The sequence below is a fragment of the Lasioglossum baleicum genome, unplaced genomic scaffold, assembly GCF_051020765.1.
Source record: "Lasioglossum baleicum unplaced genomic scaffold, iyLasBale1 scaffold0055, whole genome shotgun sequence".
Lineage (NCBI taxonomy): Eukaryota > Metazoa > Arthropoda > Insecta > Hymenoptera > Halictidae > Lasioglossum > Lasioglossum baleicum.
In genome coordinates, this window is record NW_027469115.1 from 590,113 (window position 1) to 616,401 (window position 26,289).

At 45.2% G+C, this 26,289-nt stretch overlaps 2 protein-coding genes across 2 annotated transcripts; one reads left to right on the forward strand and one right to left on the reverse strand.

The window, feature by feature from the left end:
• Window positions 1–8,502: 8,502 nt before the first annotated feature.
• On the reverse strand, window positions 8,503–13,779 carry LOC143219587 (uncharacterized). Its single transcript, XM_076445525.1, has one exon. It carries the CDS (start codon window positions 13,777–13,779, stop codon window positions 8,503–8,505), a length of 5,277 nt encoding a protein of 1,758 aa, XP_076301640.1.
• Window positions 13,780–17,826: 4,047 nt separating this feature from the next.
• On the forward strand, window positions 17,827–21,514 carry LOC143219588 (uncharacterized). Its single transcript, XM_076445526.1, has 2 exons — window positions 17,827–18,371; window positions 21,397–21,514. Exons 1-2 carry the CDS (start codon window positions 17,827–17,829, stop codon window positions 21,512–21,514), a joined length of 663 nt encoding a protein of 220 aa, XP_076301641.1.
• Window positions 21,515–26,289: the final 4,775 nt, after the last annotated feature.

A 26,289-nucleotide genomic window follows, 5' to 3' on the forward strand; every position in this document is an offset into this window, starting at 1 on the left:
GACCGTCGGTCGTAGCCGAAACAATATCCAAAGCTTATCGAAATTGGCGAGGATTCCCATCATCGAGAAACTTTTGTTCGTTACGACATCGCGGCGTGCCACCGACACTCGGCTGCCGGCGCGCCGGGCTGCACGCGTCTAGCTCGCGCTCTGATTGGTCCGTGTTTTTCGTTAATAACTCGTTAACGAAGCCGCGGACGACATTTTTTCAAAGGAAAATGTCGCTTGAAATGATCCCAGGAACCTCCCATTTTCGGCTCCGGACCTAATTTTGAGACACCCTGTATAATAATATAAATGTATGTATATTATAGACAATATAAATGTATGTATGTGGCAGGTGTAAATTCTCGCGAGAAACAAGCGAAACGCGCGTCCCGCGAGAAAGAGGCGAAACGCGCGTCCCGCCGAAAGCAAGCGGAACGCGCGTTCCACGAAAAAGTTTAACAGATGAATTCGCCTGCCGTTTGTCGAAACAAACGATAGGCGAAGACGGTTGAAAAAGGCGTGGAAGAAGCGAGAACGGCAGTCTCTCGCCGGTCGTCGCCTTGTAAAGTTGTCATTGAATCTTTGTTCTACCTTTTTTATTTCTTCATTATATTATTAAACAGTTATCGTAAGAGTCGATCCTTTTATTGCTTCCCCGCCCGTGTAGATCGATTAGCTAACTCGATCGCCACCGAAATAATATAAAATAGGGAAATCCTACATGTATATTATATATAATATAATCCTATGTCATTTTATATACATATATATTGTAACGTTGCCTCTTTTCGCTCGGCTTTCTGACCGGCGCAAGGGGTCAACCCCGAGAATTTACAGTCGCTGAGGACGGGCCGTGCGCTGCCGCGCGGACACGGTCCTCTCGGGACAAATGCGATTGACGAGAATACTCGAAGGGAACACTAACTGAACAATTGTTCGGGCGCCAGGTACTCGGAAGTACCGCACTAAAGAACATCAAAGTCTCGTGTTCGCGGAAGTCGAACACGAGCTTCGACTCTTCTCGCAATCGCCGACAGAATTCTACGACACGAACGGCCAGGAGTTCGGACACAGTGGATAACGGGGACAGCCCTCGCGGCAGGACGTTTCTCGCAGGTCGGAAATAAACTCGAAACGATTATAGCTCGAACTAATTTATGCGGTGTCAAATGATAAATTACAGGTGGGCGGCCACGTGGCCGCAACCCGGGAGCCCGCGCTCCTAATACACTTTTGCGATGGATCTTCGATCGCGGAGCGCGTTAGTCGAGATTTCGCGATTCTAGAAAGTACGGTACGACGGTACAATGCAAGTCTCGCGAGAGACGAGAATTCGCGGGACGCAGATGTACGGCACAGTTTCGACGGACTGTCGCGAGATTGACGAGCGCACTGAACGGTACTTTACCGAATTCGCTAATATCGAAACTATCCTTTTCCGACGCGGCTCCTTAAGGAAGACTTCCGACGAATCGAAGGAGAGACTGCTCGAAAAGGCTCACAGCGTTCTCCAAGAGAACGCGAGCACCAAGCACGAGGCCAAATGCCTCGGCTATCACCAATTGTTCAAGGACGATACGCACTCGCCTCGTCCTCGCACTAAATATCGAGCCAACACTCAAATACGACCGAGGATCACTTGTCGACTTACCGTGGTAGACGTAGGCTCGCCGGACCTTCTACTTCAGGCCGGTAATTCTGCCTTCGGTTCCTACGCTCGCTCGGAAATAACCACCCGCGTCGCGTGTCCGTTGTACTACGGAATTCGGACCTCGGAAGTTCGATGGATCTATGGAAACGACTCGTCTACTCGATACCCAGCGCGACAGTGATCCGCGGATTTGCCTCGACGGAGCGCTTCGATTATCGATCTCCCCACTCCTTTCGCCCTACCGAAATTCCCTAGGGGCGCACCCGCAACGCGACTACGACTAGCCGCAGGATCGAACTATCAGAACAGGTCGTCGGGCCCCCGACCTTTCCAACACCAACTACCGATCGTCTTACGACGACCGGGGAGGATCAATCCTCCGAGGCGCTCCTCCGCACCACCCTGCCGGAGCCGTCTGTAGCCAGGTGAGACGACGGCGGGACCACCAAATAGCTGCTGACCTGCAGTGGCGGCTCCTTTATCCCAGATCGTCGCCTCCGAGTTTATTAGCTCGTGTGCAGCGGTGCCCCTTGCTACTTCTCCGGATCCGGAATGTTTTTGATTATGGCCAATAGTTCGTCGTCGGCTGATCCTATGATGCGGGGCGCATTGTCGGTATTTGTCGCTCCCTAGGCACGTTCCTGAAAGTGGCCACTCTCGGCGCGTGTAACAGATGGCATTAGGAGCGATCTTCGATCTTAATAACTTCATTAAGGAGCGCTCAATCTTGCGGGTGGTTTCCGTAATCACTAACGGTCGGTCCGGTCCACTCCCGATACGGTTATTGACCGTTTCTCAAACGGAGAAGTGACGTCGCAGGCTTGCAACGTCACAATATATACATATATATATATATATTGCAACGTCACAATATATATACATATATATATATATATATATTGTAACGTTGTCCGTATTCGACCGGCTTGTTGACCGGCGGAAACGGTCAACCCCGAGAATTTACAGCCGCGGAGGACGGGCCGTGCGCGGCCACGCAGACACGGTCCTCTCGGGACAAAAGTGGTTGGCGAGAAGAGTCGAATCGGACGCTGAATGTTGTTCGGGCGCCAGGTACTCGGAAGTACCGCACTAAGAAACACGAAATGCTCGTGTTCGAGGACGTCGAACACGAGTGGCGGCTCTTCTCGCGTTCACGAACGAAATTCGACGACACGGACTGCCAGGAGTTCGGACACAGGGAATAACGGGGACAGCCCTCGCGGCAGGACGGATCTCGCAGGTCGGAAATGACTCGAAACAATTAGGGCTCGAATGAATTTATTCGTTGTCAGGAGATAAATTACAGAGGGGCGGCCACGTGGCCGCAACCCGGGAGCCCGCGCTCCTTGTACACTTGTGCGATGGATCGTCGATCGCGAAGCGCGTGATTCGAGACTTCGCGATTCTAGAAAGTACGGTACGACGGTACAATGCACGTCTCAACGGAGACGGGATTCGCGAAACGCTGATGTTCGGCGTAGTCTCGATGGACCGGCGCGCGATTGCCGAGCGCGATGGACGCTATTTTACCGAATTCGCAGTTCCCGAAATTATCCTTTCTCGACGCGGCTCCTAGAGGAAGACTTCCGACTACTCGAAGGGGAAGACTGTTAGCGAAGGCTCAAAGCGTTTCAGCGAGTACGCGGGCACCAATGCACGAGGCCCAGGGCCTCGGCAATCACGATGCGCACACGCTTCGTCCTCGCACTAAATACCGAGCCAACCCGAAATGCTAACGAGGATCACTTAGTCGACTTACCGTGCTGTATCAGCTAGTCGGATTTCTGCACTGGGGCCGGAACTCTTGGCCTACGCTCGGGAATCGTTCTCGAACCACGTCGCAATAACCACCCGCGACGCGTACTTTGTTCAGTAAGGCGGAACACGGAAACTCTCTACGAAAATGCGGAAGCTCGACCGATCTGCTCGATAACCAGCGCGACAATGATCCTTCGTCGCATCGACGGAGCGCTTCGATTCTCGATCTCCCCACTCCTTTCGTCTTGCCGAAATTCCCTATGGGCGCACCCGCAACGCAACTACTCTAGTCGCAGGATCGACCTATCAGAACGGGTCGTTGGACCCACGACCTGTCAAACACCAATGGCCGATCGTCGAAGACGATCGGCGAGGACTCGTCCTCTTAGGCGCTCCTCCGCACCACCCTTGCCGGGGCCGACTGTAGGAGGGTGAGACGCCGGCTGGACCACCAAAATACCGATGTTACGTTGTTGCAGCCCCATTGTCCTGGCACGTCGTCTCCGAGTTTACGGGCTCGTGTGCATCGGTGCCTTTTGCCACTTTTCCGGATCCGGAATGGTTTTTGTTGGCGGCCAATATTTCGTCGTCGGGTGATCCTGTGGTGCGGGGCGCCTTGTCGGTACTTGTTGCTTCCTAGGCACGCTCCCGAGAGTAATTGCTCTCGGTGCGTGCAACAGATGGCATTAGGAGCGATTCTCGATTTTAATCTCTTCCTCGAGGAGCGTTCTAAGTTGCGGGTGGTTTTTACATTCGCTAACGGTCGGTCCGGTTCACTCCCGATACGGTTCTCTGACCGTTTATCAAACGGAGAAGTGACGTCGCACGCTTGCAACGTCACAATATATATATATATATATATATATATATATATATATATATATATATATATGTATATGTATATATGTATATATATACAAAAAGTAATAAGGAGTAATGTTTAACAAAAAAAAATTAAATTACAGTAACTTTCCTATGAATCGGGAAGTTAAAAATAATTTGTATATAAACAGACAAAATTCTTACCTGTTTCAATATGAAAAGAAACTCGTAAGTTATATTCACCCTATACGAAGTGATCACCATGAGTGTCACAGTAGAACTGATAATGAAAATATTTACAGTGAATTCATCACTCGTCCACATCCACACTCAAATATATTTCGTCGTTTGTTTTCTTTAATTGGTTAGAATGTACCAGGTACAGTAGGTGAGACGAAGGTGAGACGTTCAGGGGCAAGGAAAGAAGTACTGCTACCATAAGCGAGCGCGTGACACACACATATATATTATACTAGCTTTCCCCCGCCACGCGTTGCTATGGCACAGTATTTTTTATAAGCATATACGTATTGAACGTGTTTGTGATAATCTATTTCGTTCAATTCCATTTCGATTTTCGCGTTGCTTTGTAGTTCTCTCTCTCACTCGCTCTTCTTGATCTCCCCTCTCTCTGTCTCTCTCTCCCCCCCTTCCACTCTGTTTCAACTCTCTCTCTCACCCTCCCTCCCCTCTCTCCCTCTATCTATCTGTCTGTCTCTGTCTCCGTCCCGCTCTCTATGACTGTCTCTGTGTATCTCTCGCTCTCTCCCTCTCTCTCTCTCTCTCGCACTCACCTACGTAGAAAGCTGCGGGTTGAACCGTTAGACGCGGCGTTTCTTCGGGAAGATATTAGAGCAAACCGCACTCGAAAAAGTCCATTTGATCAAAAGGTATAAGCAGAAACGTGCCCAAAAGAGAGCGAAAAAGTTGACTTTTTTCACTAATGACGTCACAACTTTTGAACCAATAGACTTTTTTGAATGCGGTTTGTTCCTCATAATGGTTCAAGCCCCAGGTTTCTACGTTGAGCCGTTCTCAAGTGACGCCGTTACAAACATACAGACAGACACGATTTTATTAAATATATACAAACATCCATTTTTATATACTTGCCTATAAACTAAAGAAGAATGGAATATTTAATCATTTAAAAACAAAAGAATAATATATTCATATCCACGGCCAGCAATTAACACAATTCGTATGGAAACGATATTTGTTAACGGTTGCAGCGCCATCTACCGCGGCGAGTTACAAAAAATTGAATAGCGTAAAAACCTTCTCCAAGAAAAAAGACATATATGTGCCAAGTGTCATGTTGATCGGTCAAACAGTTTCGAAGTATATTAATCATATATATACAAGCATCCATTTTTATATATTAGATATAAACATATAATATGATTGTAACATGAATTGTTGTAATTCTAGTAATAATAGTTGTAATTATGAATAAGTTCATAAACCTATAAATAATAATAATAATAATGAGAATGAGAATGAGGATGAGGATGAGGATGGGGATGAGGACGAGGACGAGGAAGAAGATGAGAATGAGAATGAGAATGAGAAATAATCGGGAAGTTAATAATAATAATAATTCAAATTTTTTATTAATTTCCAAAAACAATGTGAATCAGTCATATGTGAAACAGCATATCACATCATCCATAGTGGAAATGCTGTACTACATTGACCTTGGACCCCCCTCCCCTTCCTCCACGACCACGACCACGGCCTCTCTCTCTTCCCCCACGACCTCGTCCTCTACCCCTTCGTCTATTAATGTCGTGCCGCCAACGCTCCCGCGATAAACCTGCATTGGTGCCACGTTCTGAAAAAGAAAATGACATTAGTTATGCCCATAAATTTATTATTTTCATCAAATTCTTATCTCGGACCCATTTTTTAGAAAATATGAAAATATGACCCATGTACAGGGTGTTTCCTACTTTTCGGGCAAGATTGTAGGAGCATGATCTACAAGTGAAGATGCGAAAAAAATGTTATATCAAGTTTCTTTTATAAACGCTTTATTACAATATTATAGGCAAATAATGAATGTAGTCTGAATAGGCGCGCAACAGCTGATTTACAGTACCATTTCAAGATGACCACCTTCTGCATTGATAAAATCCTCCAGATAAACCATACACAAACGTAATATTGGAATATTCTTCATTTGAAAATACTTTTGGCATTTTGATATCTATCTCACACAATACTTCGCACGATAACTGACGACAATTAATCAGTTGTAATAAAAACAAACTATATATAACATTTTTTTGGTATTTTTTTTTACTTGTAGCAAAACTTACTTTTATTCCGTACTTCCAATGCTTGGAGGAGGCGTTGCATTAGTGCAACGGGCACCTCCACATTTGGCTCCTCAACCTCCATTTCTCCATCATCATCCAGATTTGGCAGTGGAGGAGATGCTGGCATCGTAGGAGGTGGTGGTGGTGGCTGCGAAGAAAGTGGTGGTGGTGGTGGCTCAAAACATGATGAGGTGCTCGGCGAGGGAGGCGTCCCCATTATCATTACCTCCATTTTTTTTAATAAGTCTGGAATAAAGAAAAGTATCAAACATCATTGATGAATAAAAAAAAAATTATTTACAGGAAATATGATGAGTGTTAATATTATATACTTACTCGATACCTCTTTATTTTGAGCAGGTTCCATAATTTTTTTTAAATTGGTATTTTCAATCTGGAAAAATAGACATGTGTATAAATAACGACAATTTATAAAATATATTGAATAAAAAAAAGAATATATAAATTCACCCTATTGGAATATAAAAGAAAATAACTTCTTTACTTTTTATTATTTTTCTACGGAACTTTCACCAACATATTCGTGGCATTTTTATAATGCAAAATGATACCAAATATGATATAATTCCGATGATATTTTTTACTTGTGTAGTGGACAATTAAAGTTTCGAGCGCAAGGAAGGATAGCGCATGGGAAAGAAAGAGACGCCGAGAGTCGCAGTCGGCGGCTCAGTTCAACGGCTCGCGCGTCCTCACCAGGCTTGCCATATTCCGCACGTGCCAGGCCCCTTACCGCTGCGCCCCTCGCCATGGTACTATGCTGAGCCCGCCCCACTCTTCCCACTAACACTGACGCGTACCGCTAACTTAGCTTGCTCCACGCGGTACGCGTCAGTGTAGTGGGAAGAGTGGGGCGGGCTCAGCTTAGTACCGCGGCGAGGGGCGCAGCGGTAAGGGGCCTGGCACGCGCGGAATATGGCAAGCCTGGTCCTCACAATGCAATATCAACGAATAACTTTTTTATTATTACTTATTTCTTTAGTATAGAACTTATTTTAATAGATTTGTGTCATTTTTTTCTGATTGAAATGATACCAAACACGATATAATTCGGATCATATACAGGTTTATACGCGTGCGAAACTTTAGTTGTCCACTACACAAATAAATATCGTCGGCATTATATCATATTTGGTTTCATTTTTTTGCATTAGAAATATGCCACGAATACGTTTTCCAAAGTACCATAAAAAAATTATGAAAAATAAAGAAGTTAGAAAATTCAGTTTAGTTGTTACACGAACCCTTTAGGGAACTGAGGATCCGTGAACGATAAATGCGTTGGACTCGCGTGAAGAAGGACAGGAGAAAATTCGGTCGGAGGTTGGGTATTCGTGAGAGGTTTCAGTCAATTGTTCCACCCGCGTGTTACGGTTCACAAAACAAGCACTTTATTGTTGCTGAGGCTACGGACGTACTTTAACCCGAAAGAACAGAGCTCGCAGGGGAGATTATTCTACGTGTTTCTCGCAGAGGAGATTATCGGTCGTTTTTGAAACTTGCTCGTAGCTATTATATAATTCGCGTGTGTACTCGCAGAGGAGGTTACAACGGAACCAACTTCAAAACTGTCTGGGGGTCCTATTTACCGGTAATCGGTGGATTCCCCCACCGTACACACATACGGGTGCTCGCTTCAAGGTGAAGACTCGCCGCGGTGCTGTAGGGACGACGAGGGGGGTGGTCGCGGCGCTGAATCATACGAAACTGTATCGTTCGCGTTTAACAAACCGCCCGCCTTGCGCGGTCGCGCAACAGAAACGGATAATCTATATATCTCGAAGAGCTCCCCATACATACATACACATACACACACATACTAACTATTTACAATATTTACTATGTTTCGGATGATGACACCTGGGCCGACGGCCGGCCGCGACTATTATGTCACGTAGGTCGTGACGTCGCACGCTCGACAACATTATTCGGGGGATGCCTTCAGTTGTTTACTGGTAACTGGCAGACGCGAGTGATGGGTCGTTTATATGTTGAGGACGCGGTCTTAACCTCCACCACTCGTACGTGGCCGTCTTTACCTGGGAACGTTTTTACGACCCTCCCTAATTCCCATTTGTTAGGAGGTAGTAGGGGGTTGTCCAAGAGGACTACCGCTCCTACAGTCAGATCCTTTTGTTCAGTTTGCCATTTGTACCGCGACTGCAGTTCCTGCAAGTACTCGCGGGACCATACGCGCCACAGCAGTTCGTGGAATTGTTGCACTTGTTGCCATCGTGATAAGTGCGTTGTCGGCTCGTCAATCACGGGAGGAACCGGACGTGAAATCAGCGGACTACCGGTTAAAAAGTGCCCTGGCGTAAGGATTTCAAGACACTCTGGGTCGTCGCGCACCCGAGTAATCGGACGCGAGTTTAACGTGGCTTCCACCTTGCAAAGCAGTGTGGACATCTCTTCGGAGGTTGACGCGAACGACCCCATGATACGACGAAGATGATGCTTGGTTGACCGGACTGCGGCTTCCTGCATTCCTCCGTGATGAGGAGCGCCCGGGGGATAGAACTTCCACTGAATTCGAAGAGTGGAGCATCGATTTTTCAATTCCGGCGAATTTGTGACTTCGACGAAGTGTCGAGCGAGTTCGTTGGACGCGCCTACGAAATTCGTGCCATTGTCGCTAGTGATCGTCTGAGGAACACCACGTCTGGACGTGAAGCGGTCGAAGGCTGCGAGGAAGGCAGCCGTGGAGCAATCATCAACCAACTCTAAATGGACCGCGTGAGTAGCAAAACAGATAAATACTGCAATGTATTTTTTATAAGTTCGCTTTCCGCGCCCGGGTGCGTCTCGTACTTGGTAGGGACCGGCGTAATCGACTCCAATGTGAGAGAATGGAGGGGACGGACGGCAACGTGACGTCGCGAGGTCTTGCATTACCTGCGTTGCAGTTTCCGCCCGCCAACGCGCGCATTTGACGCACTTATGAATCACGCGACGGACCGAATTACGCAACCCTAGGATCCAATATTTTTGTCTTGTTGTGTACGTCGTGATTTGATTTCCGCCATGCAAGGAGAGAAGATGCGATTCCCGAATAATGAGGTCGGAAACGTGATGTTTCGGCAATATCGCGGGGTGCTTCGTTTCCCAAGGCAGAAAGGAGTTTCTGAGCCTCCCGCCTACGCGTACGACTCCGTATTGGTCGATGAAAGGGTTGAGCGGTAAAAGTGACGAGCTATTGGTCAACGGTTTGTTCCGCGCGAACGTGGCGATTTCGGTTGCGAACGAGCTGCGTTGGATTATTCGCAGTATTGTTATTTCCGAATCGCGTAGCTCCGAGACGGTGAGGAACGAGGGGGGCGCGGTGCTTGTTTGCTTTCGCACCGTGTTTATAAATCGCCGCACGTGACAGAATACGCGGATTAGGCGTTGCCAGCTAGAGAAGCGAGACAGAGCATCCCAATCTTTGATTGTGACCGTATTATGTACGGCGGTTTTACATTTTTCCTCCTCCGTTTCGTAGGTCTGCTGAACGGGCCAGTCTTCTTCGTCCCTCTTCAACCACGATGGACCCTCGATCCACAGCGTCGATGACAGCAGTGCTTCTGCACTTACACCACGCGAATTCAGGTCTGCAGGATTGTAGTGCGTCGGCACGTGTCTCCAGACGGCATTCGGCAGTGTGGAGTGGATCTTGGACGTCCTGTTGGCCACCATGGTCTTCCAAGCTGCTGGGTGTTTCCGCAACCATGCGAGGACAATCGTGGAGTCCGTCCAGCAAACTGTCTTCGTTACCGGTATCCCGATCGAGTGGGTCACGTGAGCGGCCAATTCAGTTAGCATGACGGCTCCGTTTAACTCGAGGATAGGGATAGAGACAGTTTTTATTGGAGCTACTCGCGATTTAGCTGTGAGCAGCGTTGTATGCGTTTCGCCGGTGAGCGACGTTACGCGGGCGTAAATCGCGCATGAAAAGGCGGCACGAGATGCGTCGCTGAATCCATGTAGTTGGATTTCGAGTGAGTCAGGGGCGTACTGGATCCACTGCAGGACCCTCATTGCGGTTAAAGCACGCCAGTCCATACAGAAGAGGTTCCAGGTTTCGCGGGTGTCGTCCGATACGCAGTCATCCCAGCTGATTCGTTCGAGCCATTGTTGCTGCATCAAGATTTTGGCTCGAACAACAATTGGAGACAACCATCCTAGAGGGTTGAACAACGTCGCAATCTCCGAGAGCAATTCGCGCTTGCTCATCTTCTCCTTTCTGACCGCCAGTTTTTGTAAGTCAAAATAGAACGCGTCGTCCGAGGGGATCCACCTGATTCCGAGGACTTTGAGTTCCGAATCATTGAATATTCGCAGATCCACCGCGTGTGAATGTGTGGTTTCGGGAATATTTCGCAGGGATTCGGCATCGTTGCTCGCCCATTTTCGCAGATTGAATCCGCCTCGAGACAACAGCTGACAGACTTGTATTCTAGTCTGTTCGAGCAGCTGTTTGTCCGGCGCGCCCATGAATACGTCGTCGACATAAACACTGTTGCGAAGAATCGGGGACGCGAGGGGGTATTCCGAACCTTCCAACTTGTTTACTTCTTGTATAACGCGCATCGAGAGGTACGGGGCGCAGGCGGTTCCGTAGGTTACCGTATTCAATTCGAACGTCTCGAGATTACCGGTAGATTCGCTTCTCCACAAGATGCATTGATATTTGCGATCTTGTGGGTGGATGAGAATTTGACGGAACATTTTCTCAATGTCCGCCACTAGAACATATTTGTGGATTCGCCACGCTAATAAGATGTGAGTGATATCTAACTGTAACTTCGGACCAGTAAGTAGGATGTCGTTTAAGGAGTATCCGCTAGACGTTTGGCTCGACGCATTAAAAACGACTCGGAGCTTTGTAGTCAAGCTTTCCTCTCGGAGAACGGCGCGATGTGGAATGTAATTCCTCGAACGGTCGACGCCATCGAGACGGTTCATGTGGCCGAGCGACTCATACTCGCGGATGAACGCATTATATTCGAATTTTACCGCCTCGTTTTCGCGTAGTTTCCGGGTCAGACGTGCCAGTGACGCGGTGGCTCCTCGGAGTGAATCTCCGAGGAAGTCCTCGGGGACCGACTTGAGAAACGGTAACCGCACCACGAATCTGCCGGTAGCGTCGCGCGAGTAGGTTTTTTCGAAGTGCCGCTCGCATTCTATTCCCAAGGGAGTGAGGATACGCGTTTCAGGTACCGCTTCCGTTTCCCAAAAACGAGTTAACGCACGTTCGAGTGGATCCGTGATTGTCCCGTGATGCGTGGTAACCGCGACGCGATGGTTTTCGGGGGTGTTGATGCATCCGGACAAGATCCAACCGAATACCGTATTTTGCGCAATCGGTCCTTGGTTACTGGGGAGTCGAACGCCAGGTCGTAGAATTTGCGCGAAGATATCCGCGCCTAGGAGTAATTCGATACGTTGCTTTGATGCGGGCTCGGGGTCCGCGAGCGCGAGATCGAACAGGGCGCTGTAATTTTCCATCTGGATCGCCGGCGGCGCGTACTGCGTTATACCGCGCACTATGAACGCACGGGTTGACAGTGCTGGTGACTCCTGTTTGGACGAACCTATCCGCAGTTGCACACTATAATCAATGTTGCTTGTTTGTTCGCCGCCGAGACCGGTCACGGAAATCGGTGATCGGACTTTTTGTAAACGTAGCTGCTGTACAAGATTGGTGGACACGAACGAGGATTGAGACCCCTGGTCTAATAGCGCGCGGGCTAATCGCGACTGACCGTTGGGCGCGAAAACTTTGACCATTGCGGTAGCCAGTAGGATAGTCTGAATGCCATTCGGACTGGCTTCGGCGAAATGTGTCGCAACGTTACTACCGATTTCTTCTGAATTCGCGGGCCGCGCAGGGGCTTGAGCCGATAACGGTGTCTGAAGAGTGGTAGACGCGTCTAATCTCGAGGGCTGGACCGAAGATGCATGGTTTCGGTAACCACTCGTTTTGGGTCTGCTGAGGGCCCTGGATTCTCCGCGGTGCAGCAATGTGTGGTGCTTTTCACCACACTGTCTACACACGTTTGTGCTCGGGCAATTCGACACGGTGTGATTCGCGCCGAGGCAATTTATGCACGCGTGTTGACTTTTCAGCGTCTCGAAGCGCGCTAGTGGCGAGAGGCTACGGAACATGCTACAGTCGCGGGGTACGTGCGCTTCTTTGCAAAGAAAGCAAGTAGGAGACGGCCTACTTTCTTCAATCACGTGCGCGTTCGTCTTTTGTCGTAACGGTTTCGCAGGACCCGCGGAGGATTGTAGTTGTTGCGTCGGTTGATTGGACATCTTAACCGCCGCGGTTTGTTCTAAAACAAACTTTTCCATCGCCGCGTATGTTGGGTAGGTTCGTGCATCTCCGAGGGTTTTGTTCCACTCCGTTTCTAATTCGCGGTCGAACTTGCTCGAAACGAAATAAACGAGATGATCCTCTTTCGTGCCTCTACCTAACTTGTACAACGCCTCGAGGGTGTTACGATAATGAATCGTGAACTGATTCAGCGAGTCGAGCTGCGACAATTTGATCGATTTCAAGGAATAAAGTTTTTGCATCAGCGTATGTACAATGACTCGTTCGTTATCGTAAATTTCCTTGAGACGTGTCCAGCCGATCTGGAAGTTCGCGTCCGTTACATCGAGGTGCTGTATCGATTCTAGTGCTTCCCCCGACAATGCGCTAAGCAAGTACTGCAATCGTTCTGAGCCCGTCAAGGTTTCGTTTACAATTACCGCGGAATTGAATCGCGATTCGAACGATTTCCAACGCGTGTAATCGCCGTCAAATTTCGGGAGTTCGATCCGGGGTAATTTAACATGCGCGGGACGAGTTACCATGCTAGCTGGAAACGCCATAGATGAATTCGCCGCAGGGGGTGTGATGGGGGGGGGGCGTAGATGGGCCAGCTGCTCCCGTAGGTAGGACCAGCCATCAAGGTACGCGTCCTCCATCCGATCCATTGTTCCGGCCTTGAAGTAAGGTAGGTCTTCTTTCGTCCGGTCCGCTTTCCGGTACGCTTGGAGGTACCCGTTGAAAGAAGTAATCTGGGTCCAGGTCTCCTGATACATGGTCAGCCTGGTGTCCAGATACTCCACGGTGTAGTTGTCGACCCCTTTTTTCTTCGTATTCGCCAATATTTTCGTGAGTTGAGCAAACGCCTGTGTTTGCCGCTCCAGCACCGCTTCGAAGGTCTCCGTGACACTTGTATTCATGTTCACAGCGTGTTTTTACTTTGAAAGTCACGAGACCCGACACACACGTTTGAAATGGACGGTTGGTTTCGCCTCTAACGTTTTCCGATCGATCCAGGTTTCTTCACTAATCCGGCTCGAAGGACCAAAAACTGTTACACGAACCCTTTAGGGAACTGAGGATCCGTGAACGATAAATGCGTTGGACTCGCGTGAAGAAGGACAGGAGAAAATTCGGTCGGAGGTTGGGTATTCGTGAGAGGTTTCAGTCAATTGTTCCACCCGCGTGTTACGGTTCACAAAACAAGCACTTTATTGTTGCTGAGGCTACGGACGTACTTTAACCCGAAAGAACAGAGCTCGCAGGGGAGATTATTCTACGTGTTTCTCGCAGAGGAGATTATCGGTCGTTTTTGAAACTTGCTCGTAGCTATTATATAATTCGCGTGTGTACTCGCAGAGGAGGTTACAACGGAACCAACTTCAAAACTGGCTGGGGGTCCTATTTACCGGTAATCGGTGGATTCCCCCACCGTACACACATACGGGAGCTCGCTTCGAGGTGAAGACTCGCCGCGGTGCTGTAGGGACGACGAGGGGGGTGGTCGCGGCGCTGAATCATACGAAACTGTATCGTTCGCGTTTAACAAGTATACCTATGGAGACTTACCTATGAACCTTCCTGCTCGAGAAGCACAATCAAACTGATGCTATAAGCACACATATTTCGTGAATTCCACACTGAGGACAATAATTCATACTTCGTTCCATTTATTTTGTTCGATACGACAACCGTGTTTACAACAGCGTTAGCCGCATTCCAGCGGCACAGATGCGAAATATAAACATCACAGCACGCGATGTCCGAATGTCCAACGCTCTAGCGTCGTCCAAAATAATTATATTTCAACATGACATGAATTCATTATATATGTATAAATATTAATTCTGGATACAGTCAAATTATATGAAATATATTATTCACATGAATAACCCGCACACTTTTGAAGATTTATATCGTTATAAAAAAGTACTAACCTATGCCTGTCGAAAAGTTAGTGGTTCTGGAGATATTTCAATTTAAATACTGCTAAAACACCATGTAATTCCTCGATCGGAGTCCTGGGGGGTGTCTCCGATCGGAGTCCAGTGCCTACTCACTCCACTGCCGGCCAACGCTGCTCCGCGCCGTAGAGCGGCGATGATTGATCTCGGCTCGGGTATATCGGTGTGAACACCACACATTGACTCGATTGAATCGAGTTCTCAAACTTTTTAATTTTAATGATCGGTTTATGGGACTTTTACTAGCTTATTCCTGGCGTTTCTCTGATTAAAATGATACCAAAAACACGATATAATTTCAACGTTATTTAGTGGTTTAATCGACGATGAAAGTTTCGAACGCAACGAAAAATTGCGTATTGGAAAGAAAGAGATGCGAACCGGCGGCGGCTACTGTTTGCGTCTCTTTCTTTCCAATACGCTCTTCTTCGTTGCGTTCGAAACTTTCATCGTCGATTAAACCACTAAATATTGGCCAAATTATATCGTGTTTGGTATCATTTTAATCAGAGAAATGCCACGAACATGTTGGTGAAAGTTCCATAATGATATCATAGAAAATAAGAAAGCTGAGGTCTTGGTGTTTCATTGTGATGAGGCACGGGCCTTTAAACTGTGCCGGCGACGGCGACACGCGATCCTATTTCATTCTGTCCTTCTCTATGTTCGGCTCGTCGTTTGAAGTCTCGGCGCGGTAGACGCAGTCATAAAAATATAGCCTCCGTACTCTACCCGAGTCCGTCCAACACCCGGGTGTTGGGACTCCGATCGAAAAATTATGTAATTAGTTTTTCGCAAACGATACAACTCCTCATTATCCGGGTTTACAGTATTGATCTTGGTTTTCTTCGATACTGTTAATTTAAATTGTCCCAAAATATATAAACCGCGCTCAATTTTGAAACTCTGCTCAGTGCTACATACAACATTTGTAAAGTTTGCCTTTCTGATTTTTTAAAATCCAAACATACTTTCTCGTATGTTCGCCCCTGACTTTTATGAATCGTAATCGCTTCAGCAGGAACCACTGGAAATTGACTACGTGTGATTTGATATTTTTCCTCACGCGAAATATTTACTTGATTCGATATTTTTATTATTGGTGTTAAATTTTGATCAATATTTGCATTTTTCATATAATTACGATAACGAGTTCTTACTTTCACTCCTACTCTGGGCAATTGAAAATCTAACCACAATATAGATGGAATTTTAGTATTTTCTTGAAAAGTAATCAATTTTAATATTCCGCATGTGTGCTCCATTAACCAATCCGTTCTCAACATCAATGTTATTAATAATTATCATATAGTTTATATTAATTTTCAATTTAATCTCAGTTAATAATTCATTTTGAACTGATTGTGTTTTTAAAGATTGTAATATAAATTTTTTTGTACTTTCATCGATATTCTTCGAAAATGTATTCTCGGCAGTAGAGATGATTAACTCACTCTTGCATTGGGATAATTTTCGATTATTGTAAGCGTAAAATTCGTCGTAAGGCACAAAAAAATTAAAAAAAAAAAAATTGGAAAAAAAATTTTTGGTGTAATTACGTTTGTTTCTTCGATGGAAACTTTCCGTTCTCTCGTATAAATTGCATTGTTGAATAAACTTCTTTCGAAAAAAACTAAAAAAACTAAAAAACTACTTGACCAAAATGGACCAAAATCTAATCAGCTCTAAGTTACAGCGGGGCACATCGACTGCATCATTCATCATCCTGATCGCGTTGTTACTTTTTTCTGAAAACGTTAACGAAAAATTTGATTACATAGAAACGGCCATACGCGCACGCACACACACACACACACACACACACACACACGCACGCACGCACACGCACACACGCACACACATACGAACATTTTGCTGAAAATAGTCTAAAATGACTGCAATGACCTTGAAACGTGTAGATCTGCTAAAAAATCGATTTTCGATTTTCGGGGTCATTACAATAACTTCCCTATAAAATCGGGAAGTTAAAAAATACATATTTGGAAAGTAAAAAATAGTATGTACGATTATATTCCAAAAAATTTTTTTTAAATCAAAAATGTCAGTGAAAATTTATAAAAAATTATTGTTTAACAAATGCAAAAAATATTTAATTACCTATAGTTAAAAATGACTATTTTTTAAATATTTTTAGTGAAAATTTCATTGCAGTATCTCTACTGGTTCAAAAGTTATAACAAAATGGCACACGATTTTCCAATCCAGACCACTGTGCGTCAGTGATTTAAATTTTGAAAAAAATATGTTTATATTCCTTGGAGTTTCCACTGTAAAATGAGCCCTTCAAAAGAAATGGAGATATAAAAATTGGCGTCACAAGGAGCTGGCAACGGACGCTGTATACGACTAAATAACCCCATTTACACCTCGAGAATAATATTAGCAACCAGTCTTGACCAACGATGCCTTTTTAAGTGAAAGGTAACAACCCTGGAACAGACATTTTCTGACGTAAGGATCGACAGCGTCTGTCCTGAAATTACATATTTCATTCACGTAGTGAAAAAACATTTTAGATTTGTCTATGTCCAACAAGTGATCCAATACACTGCCTCGAAAGTACGAGCGATAGCGGAACAGCAGTGGGTTAGGATACGATACCCTTACCGCCCACTACATACTACGCGATTGTAGGGGATGGCGGCAAGACGCCAACACGCATGGATTCGAACTGGTGACATTGTACTTGGTGTGAGCCTGAGAAGAAGGTTCCCAGGCAGGATTACGGTGAAGTGTCTAAGTGCGAATGCGCGGACGATTGGATCAGAGTGGAGGAGGCAGGACTCGTTTCACACGAATTTTCGGCTGTATTGAAATACTTATTACAGCGGTCACACATACTACGCAGCGTGCGCCATCGAAGTCAACACATTGAGACTACGGGCGCGCGGCTGGGGTCGGGCTAGGCAGACCCAGGCAGACCCAGGCAGCCTCCTCGCCGTGGTTCCTCCCTTCACCTTGGCTGCGGCGGAGCGGGCTGCGATGTATCGCATTGCCTGCTCCGCTCGCCGCCCCTATGGGGAGGAACTCACGGTCGCGGAGGACGAGGAGTTCGAGGAGCGCAGGCGCCAGGCCCGAATGGACACGTTGGACCGTTGGAGGCGGCAGTTGATTGCCGCCTCCTCGGGTCGTCCAGTCGTGCGGACCATCCTGCCCATATTTGACGAATGGTGCAGAATGCGGCTACGATTGACCTTCCGCCTCACGCAGGTACTCTCTGGACATGGATGTTTCGGGGAGTATCTGCATAGGATGGGGCGGGAGCCGACGGCACAATGCCACCACTGTGATGCGGAGGTAGACACGGCGCGGCACACGTTGGAGGAGTGCCCTGCTTGGGCTGGACCGCGCCGTGCCCTCTGCTTTGCAGTGGAAGGGTGGGACCTCTCGCTCCCGGTCGTATTCGACCGTATGATCGAGAGCGAGAGGTCGTGGAGAGCGGTGACCTCCTTCTGCGAGGAGGTCATGTCGCGGAAGGAGGTCGCTGAGCGAGTTCGGGAGGCGGACCCGAACTCGGCAAGAAGGAGGTGGGCGCAAGGTCGACCCTCGCGTCGTCGTGCTCCTCGTCGTTGCAGAGGAGCGGGAGTTGTTTCGGCGGCGCGGAGTGGATCCACCTCGCGCCCGACCGAGTCCCCAGGGGGGAGTAGTGATGAGGGGGTTGGCGCGGGGGTTTCTGGGCCCCCGCGTCAACCTGTGCCCCGTCGGGGGGCGGTGTCTGGGGGGAGGGCGCGAGGTTCCTCGCGTCAGAGGATATCCCCCCGTTCTGGAACGGGGGAGGTTCAGGAGAGGGGCCGGGGTATAAGCTGACCCCGGCCCTAGGGAGAAGTTCAACTTCTCCCGGGATGGTCCGGCTCCCTTAGATTCTTGTTGGGGAGCTGGCCATCCCGGAGCCGAGCTCTGGGGTGGCGTGGGGGGTGGGGTGGGGAGGGTCGGGGCGTTTCGGATGCGCCTCCGACGACCTTCCCTTACCGGTGTCGGCGCCCTCTTGCCCTGGCTGGAGCGGGGACCTTTGGGTTCCCCGCTTCGAGCAGTGCACGAGGGCACCGGGAGCTGCGGGTGGACCGAGCTGGGGCTCGGGAAGCTCAATTCGAAGGCTCCAGGGACGGGGACACCGGGCGGGTCCCTCCGCCCGGGGTCTGTTAGATTAGGGTGCGGGGGAGGTTAACCCCTCCCTCGCGGGATGATTGTAATGCTGGGAAGTGACCTGTTCAATACTCGCGTGATCCAGGCACTTCCCCTGTAGCTTAGGAGGGCGTGTGTTTTTAGTGCGGTAGGCCTCGGGAGGGGATCGAGTCGCTTGCGAGTCCTCCCACCCGAGGAGAGTCCCACATAACCTCGGCTATCCCCCAGGATGCCGAGGTATGCGTAATGCATTTTCACACGAAAAAAAAAAAAAAAAAAAAAAAAGGCAGACCCAGGCAGACCCAACCCGGTAGGCTCGATTTCTTTCAGTGCCGTTCCCGGGGCTGTTCTCTATAGAGAGATTTATGACAGGTCATTACTATTGAGCTGGAAGTCGACACTTCCTCGACCAACACGTTTTGACTGTAATTTTCAAATCACTCGACGAAGTCGAGCCACTCTCGGGCCGCTTGATATGTCACGAATAGACTGCGGATCTTTATGCATTTATAGCAAACTTGAGTAGATGAAATTGATAGTTGTTGGAAAATTTTTTAAATTGAAGATGTCAATATATGATTTCTCCTCTATTAAAATCATTAAGGGAAGAGATGACATACAATTTAGTTTCTATTTCCTGTAATCGACGCTGACATTTTTTATTTTGCATAAAGATCCGCAGTCTATCCGTGACACACCATCGGGTGGCCCGGTGGCCCGAGAGTGGCTCGACCTCGTCGAGCGCGTTCAGACATCAGACAGAAGCGGACAAGTTCGTGCGAACGCAGAATTGAATCTCGAGTAGCGCGAGAACTCGCTCGTCCGAACTTGTCCGATTCTTTCCGAACCCGCCCGACGAGATCGAGACACTCCCGGGCAGCTCGAAACCCCTTGGCAGCCCGATGCACTCGGGTAGCTTGAAACGCGCTCGAGCCGAAAATTATAAATTTCAACACTCTACACCTACCGAACCTTAAAAGTAACTGGTAAATGTTTCTTTGTATGAAAGTGATGAGATTGATTTTATTTAGACTATATGCAGCTCTCCTTGTAATATGTTATAATGTATTGGCTCGTTCGGAAAGTCATTTCGTTTTCTCCTTTGCTGAAGAAATAACATTCAATTTGATTTCTATCTCTTGCAATCGATATAGTCAATTTTTACTTTGCAGAAAGATTCGCAGTCTAGTAATGACAAACGGAAGCATTGCCATCCCTACACGATAAACAAAATTACTTTCCGAACGACCTGATAGTATGTAGTGTGTAATTTAAATAAAAATATTAATTTTGTCAGTAGAAAGAAAGACTGCTGCTGCTACACATTTGTACAATAGACATTTACTTTACCGACATCTACCACATAGCACGTCCTACATTAGTGCGACCTGGTGCGACCGTGTTGCCCTCTTACGGCGAGGCAAAATCGAGCCCCGTTCTCCGTGCAGTGGCGCGGCAGCAGAGATCCAAAACGCGACATTGCTGCGGCGCAGTACAGCTGCAGAACGGAGCAGTTGGTTGTCTGGGTATATTCACAATTGTAGTATCCACTACACCATATGTTGGTGGGGAAAGATTCCCCTACTTGCTTGCTAGATAATGTAGATTTCTACATAGTATTGATTAATTTGTTAATATTTATTTGGTTTTTGACATTTATTTGTTTTTTGGTTCCCTACCCCCCATCGAATTGTAAAATAATAACAGATTAGAATAAACATTCAAAGACACACGTTTATTTATTGGAGAACGTTCCTCCAAACTCTGTGCTGTTCTGTGCTTACTGGGAAATAACACGTGCCACGTGCGTAATGAACGTAATTAAGTGAAACCATACTTATTTTAAAAATGGTAAAAAAGTGCTATCAACCAACATATAAATAATAAACTAAGTCAAGGATTATTTTTAGTTGTTTTTATTGATTTTTGAAAACAATAATTCTGTTGTAATAACTGCGAATTCGTTGTACCGAATCCTGTACACATGTTTCTTCATATGTGTGGTGAAGAAGAATAAAATATTTTTTTAAAATTAGATTAATTAAATCTAATTTATGTGGTTTCTTTCAACCGTCTGTTCAACAAACATATCCATACGTGGGAAAATGTTTACCGTTGAAACCAACATTTTTGCTTTGATGATTAATTTTTGTAAAATATTTTTTGAACGTCAATTTGGTGTGAGTTTTATTGCTTTTTCCGCTGTGTTGCATATTGTTACAACGTCATTACTTGGCGATGTTAATCCCCTTCTTTGTTTCCTATTATTACCTACATTTCCTTCTTTTGTTGCAGGTTCTTTAATTTGATCAGTGTATATGATAATAAATCATCATTTTCTATTTGCTCCAAGCACATTTCGCATTTTACTTGTTTTTCTATTGATCGAACAATTGCGTGTTACTTAATAATTGTAACTCACAACTATAGTTGTGAGATAGCAAAGCGTGCCGAAGCCACATCTCGAGCCCAGCGTGTCGACGCCACCAAACGGTCACGTACAGTGGTCGAACGCCACTCGCAGCTGTCCAAGCCACACAATGACTAGATTGTGGCCACGCCACAAATGCGCGTGAGGGCTCGTAGTCTTCCCTAGACACGATCTTGGCACATGATGTCGTCATCACAATCCGGGCCGATCGTGTCTGGTTTCACGATCGGGCCGTTGTAAGAGGGCAGCACAGCCGCACTAACTCTTCCTTTTTACTTATTTTGTACGCATTCACGGCGGGAAAATTAAATGATAGATTTTGTTTATTGTAGTATTTGTAGTAGTTTCCCTAGACTGCAGATCTTTATGCAAAATAAAAATTGTCTGAATCGATTGCAAGAGATAGAAACTAAATTGAATGTTACTTTTTTATGCAAAAAAAAATTCTCGTCATAAAAGCTACATTTATTTTATAATGCTCATATAAATATTCATTAGAAACGAATCAAATTTTATTTCATTTAAAAAGGAAGACGTGACAATCTTATTTGTTAGCACAGCACAGTCGCACTAATGTGCCGAATGCCGTTAGTTATACAGGGCACTCTCTTCTTTTTGTTATCTCTTCCTTATGTTACTTCTTCCCCCCTTGCCGTTCCATTTTCTTTACAGTTACATTAAGAGTAAACCTACACATAAACCAATAAACTAGTAATACATTAATGATCCCCTAATACGTACAGTTACACGAATTAATATTCGGACGATCTAAAAAAGATGATAACTTTTTAATATTGTACTATACGATTCGAACTTTTTTGGGAGCAATTAGTTTACTACATCATGTGAAAAGAAATTTTTTCAAAAATTGCATTTGGTCGGAATTGCAGAGAAAATACTAAATGTTACATTTTACAACTTTTTCGTGCGGGCCTATATTGAAAATTTAAAAAGTACGTTTTCTAGGCCTGCGTAAATAATATGCACTGTGAAAGTTTCATCGAAATCGGTTGATGCGGGAAAAAACGACAGGCCTTGAAAGATGTAAGAATTCTTCGATATAGGCTGAAAATCTGCGATTTTTACCATTTTTAAACGTTTTAAACATAGCTCATTGCAACGTTAACCGATTTTGACGAAATTTTCAAAATATGTTTAGTCGACACAGATCTACAAAGCGTATTTTCCAATTTTTCAATATGGGCCCATATAAAAAAGTTGTAAAATGCAACTCTTAGTATTTTTCCATACAATTCCGATCAATTGCAATTTTTGAAAAAATTTCTTTTCACATCTTGTAGGAAACTAATTGCTCTAGCTCCCCAAAAAAGTTCAAATCGTTTAGTACAATATTAAAAAAGTTCTCGTCAGTTTCAGAACGTCCGAATATTAATTCGAGTAACTGCAGTTCCAGTATCTCCTTTTTCCAGGATTGCAAGGGTGCGGGATTCGCCTCTTCTCATCTCTCGATAATGTGGGAATTGGAATGTTTTAGTGGATATCAAGTTCGCGTGTAAGATAACGTAAAAGAAAATATACTTTATTTAAGATCTAATGATACTAAGCTAACCTAAACTAACTATATCGAAAAGAAAAGTCCACTCGGTACTAAGCTGTTCTACGCTGTGCAGTTCGATCTGCTCGCATTGTCTTCCAGAGTCACTCTGCCTATTTTACCTTCGTCAAGGGCTCTCGTCGCCAGTCGTTCTTTTACTTCTCCCCCACGATCTATACCTGAGTAATAAACGTAACGGTTTTTTCCGCGAAGGTTTGGGACTGTTCGGGACACGGTTCTGCAGGCCATCGCCGCTCGCCTGCAAACTATCTGTGTCTCAAATTGTCAGGATACAAAATACTTAAAGCTAGACGCTCTTAGACCTAATGTTAATTTTTTCGAACCCCACAATAATAATACAAACACGGGGTTTCTCACTAGTCAAAAACGCTAGATAAAAGATCGATCTAGGGCCCCATCTCCATCAAAAGTCCTATTTTCCGTTTACGAGGCGAAATTTGCATTATTCGGAAGCATACAAGCTATTTTCATATACATGCTGCCGAATAATGCCAATTACGCCTCGTAAACGAAAAAATAGGACTTTTGAGGCAGATAGTGTCCTAGATCGATCTTTTATCTAGCGTTTTTGACTAGTGAAAAACCGCGTGTTTGTATTATTATCGAGAGATGAGAAGAGACGAATCCCGCACCCTTGCAATCCTGAAAACGAGTCTACTCCCTTTTAATAAACTAAAGCAAGGATTTGAAGCCAAGGAGTATGTTCGGTTGCAAGTAGCTACGGTTATAAAGTTTAGTACCTTAACGGTATAAAAGGTCCAAATACATCTGGCTACATCGGCTGTGCTTCTTTCGGCTGGCTAAAAATCACTTTGTTGGGAGGTACATCTGGAAGGGGTCTTTAGCTGAATGTTTTATGTAGTTCCTTTTTCATTTGGAGCAACCTAAGCATTGGAAAAAACGAAAAAATACCGGTATTATTTCGGTTTCGGTAGAAAATTGATTGTGCCGTTATTCGAAGACTTTGAATAAATCCACTATCCACAGTCCAAATTCTATCTCGAGTTTAGTCTTTTTTTAATCGGAAGAACGCCACATGAAGCAGCTAGCGTTATTTACATGAAACAATTACGAAAAATAAACAAGGTCTGCAATTTACTTGTTAGTGGTTTCATGCTGATATGCCTGGCTGGCCGTGGCGCGTCGGGTTACCTGGCCGTATTTATTGCACCACTTGGCCACGGCGACCGAAGCCTTCGCCGCCCTGACAGAAAATTATTCGAAGCTACACCGTTTCTGGTTTCCAGATGGCCGAAAAACCCCAAGCACTAGCTTAAATTTTGTTCCGTTCACCCCCAAATGGGACTTTCACCAACATGTTCAGTCGCGTTTTTAACACTTTTTAATGGGTTGAATGGGTTGTTAACATTTTTTTATCTTATTAGGAATTTATTTTAGTTAGTGATCATATTCATCGATAAAAAAAGATGTGTATACGGTACTATTTATATTGAGTCCTACAAAATTGCAATTAGAATTACTATTTCAATTATGTCTACTTGTTCTTTAAATACAGTAGAGACTCCCGTATCCGTACCCCCATTGTCCGAATATCCTAATATACGGACGTTCTATGTATTGTCCGTATGTTCTGTTATCGCCGCGCCGCTCGCTGTGCCGGGATTCAAATGCGCGCCGTCTCCAGATTCCGACTTTCCGACTCATGCTTCCGAAACTTCGGGAACGTAAAAATCGAAGGAACCCGTCGGCGTCGATCAGTCGAGCAGGTAGTTCACACAGACAGAGTAGAGGTACGCTTGTGTGTAGCGCGCAAACAATCTAACAGGCACTCAGACGGGCAGAGTTTTCACGTTACCGAAGTTTCGAAAGCATGAGGCCGAGGCGAAAAGTCAGAATCTGGAGACGGCGCACAGTGAAATGAGGTAGAGCGATGAAAGTTTTTTAAAATTAAAGCTGAAACTTTGCAGAATATGGGAAAAATAGGGAGATTATGGTACGAACGTTTTTTAACCTTGAGAAAATTCGTTAAACATGTAGAATTTCAAGAAATCGATTTTGCAATATCCTGAGGTTGTAGACAAATTTTGAGACCAGATTTGAAATCAGCGTGAAAAAATCTACGGGAAATGATATACAGTAAAAATTTAAAACATATTTTTCCGCGCGTGGTATTGGAAAAACCACAATTTTCTCGAAATTGTGCAAGTTTAACGAATTTTCGCAACGTTAAAAAACGTTCTTACCATAATCTCCCTATTTTTCCCATATTCTGTAATGTTTCAGCTTTAATTTAAAAAAAATTTCATCGCTCTACCTCCTTTCTATCGAAAGTTCTTTGATTTTGTCTCCGATTTGGACGAAAGGTCCCACTGTGCGACGCTCATGTGAATTCCAGTACAGCGCGCGGCGCACATTTTGCTATAACTTTTGATCTAAAAGAGATATCGAAGAGAAATTAGGCCTAAATTTTTTTTAGGCCTAATGATGTAAACGGAAATATATTTTGCATTTTTTAAATAATGTTTTCGTTGATTCATAAGGTATAGCCGGAAAAGATGGTCAGAAGTATCCAACCAAAGTTTTTAGTCACGTCATGTTCAACAGAAAATTATGAAAAAATTCATGAATATTCCATCGAATAGCATACACGACTGAGATTTTTTCAAAATTTTTGGTTGCAAAATCGATTTTTAAACGAATCGGAAAACATAAAACTGCCGATTTTATATCGGTCATCAGTTGACCACATTTATTTTATATTATTACGTTAGTTATGTCTAATCCTGATTATTAATGTGTATTTCTTCAGGTTTTTTTGATTATGGAAACATGTTTTATAAAAGTTGAAAACTTCCAAACATTCGAAGGAAATGCATATTTTGTATTGAAGTGTTAGAGACTCCAGTTTTATAAAAATTCAGTACTTGAATATTATTGAAGGAACTGTTCTTAATTTTTTAGAGATTGCGTAGTCGTTAACGAAACAACTATGCGGCCGCAAATCTTCTGGCCCCGAATCGAATCCCGCTGCTTCTGTTTCTTTCAGTAAATACTTGTTGCTTCGGGTTTTAATGAAAAGTTTATTCAAAAACATTTTTTAATTGTCTACATTTATTTTCAACTTAAAGTACTGCATCAGTCCTTTAAGTTGAAAATAAATGTAGACTGCAGACAATTAAAAAATGTTTTTGATTAAACTTTTCATTAAAACCCGAACCAACAAGTATTTACTGAAAGAAACGATTAGCAGCGGGATTCGATTCGGGGCCCGAAGATTCCCAGCCGTATAGTTGTTTTGTTAACAACTACCCAATCTCTAAAAAATTATGAAAAAATTAAGAACAATTGCTTCAAT

Bases quoted from the DNA above. Each gene is read 5' to 3' on its own strand.
- LOC143219587 (XM_076445525.1), bottom strand. From the start codon at position 13,779: ATGAATACAAGTGTCACGGAGACCTTCGAAGCGGTGCTGGAGCGGCAA.
- LOC143219588 (XM_076445526.1), top strand. From the start codon at position 17,827: ATGTATCGCATTGCCTGCTCCGCTCGCCGCCCCTATGGGGAGGAACTC. The intron at 18,372-21,396 runs GTGGGCGCAAGG...TCACAACTATAG, and splicing joins CCGAACTCGGCAAGAAGGAG to TTGTGAGATAGCAAAGCGTG.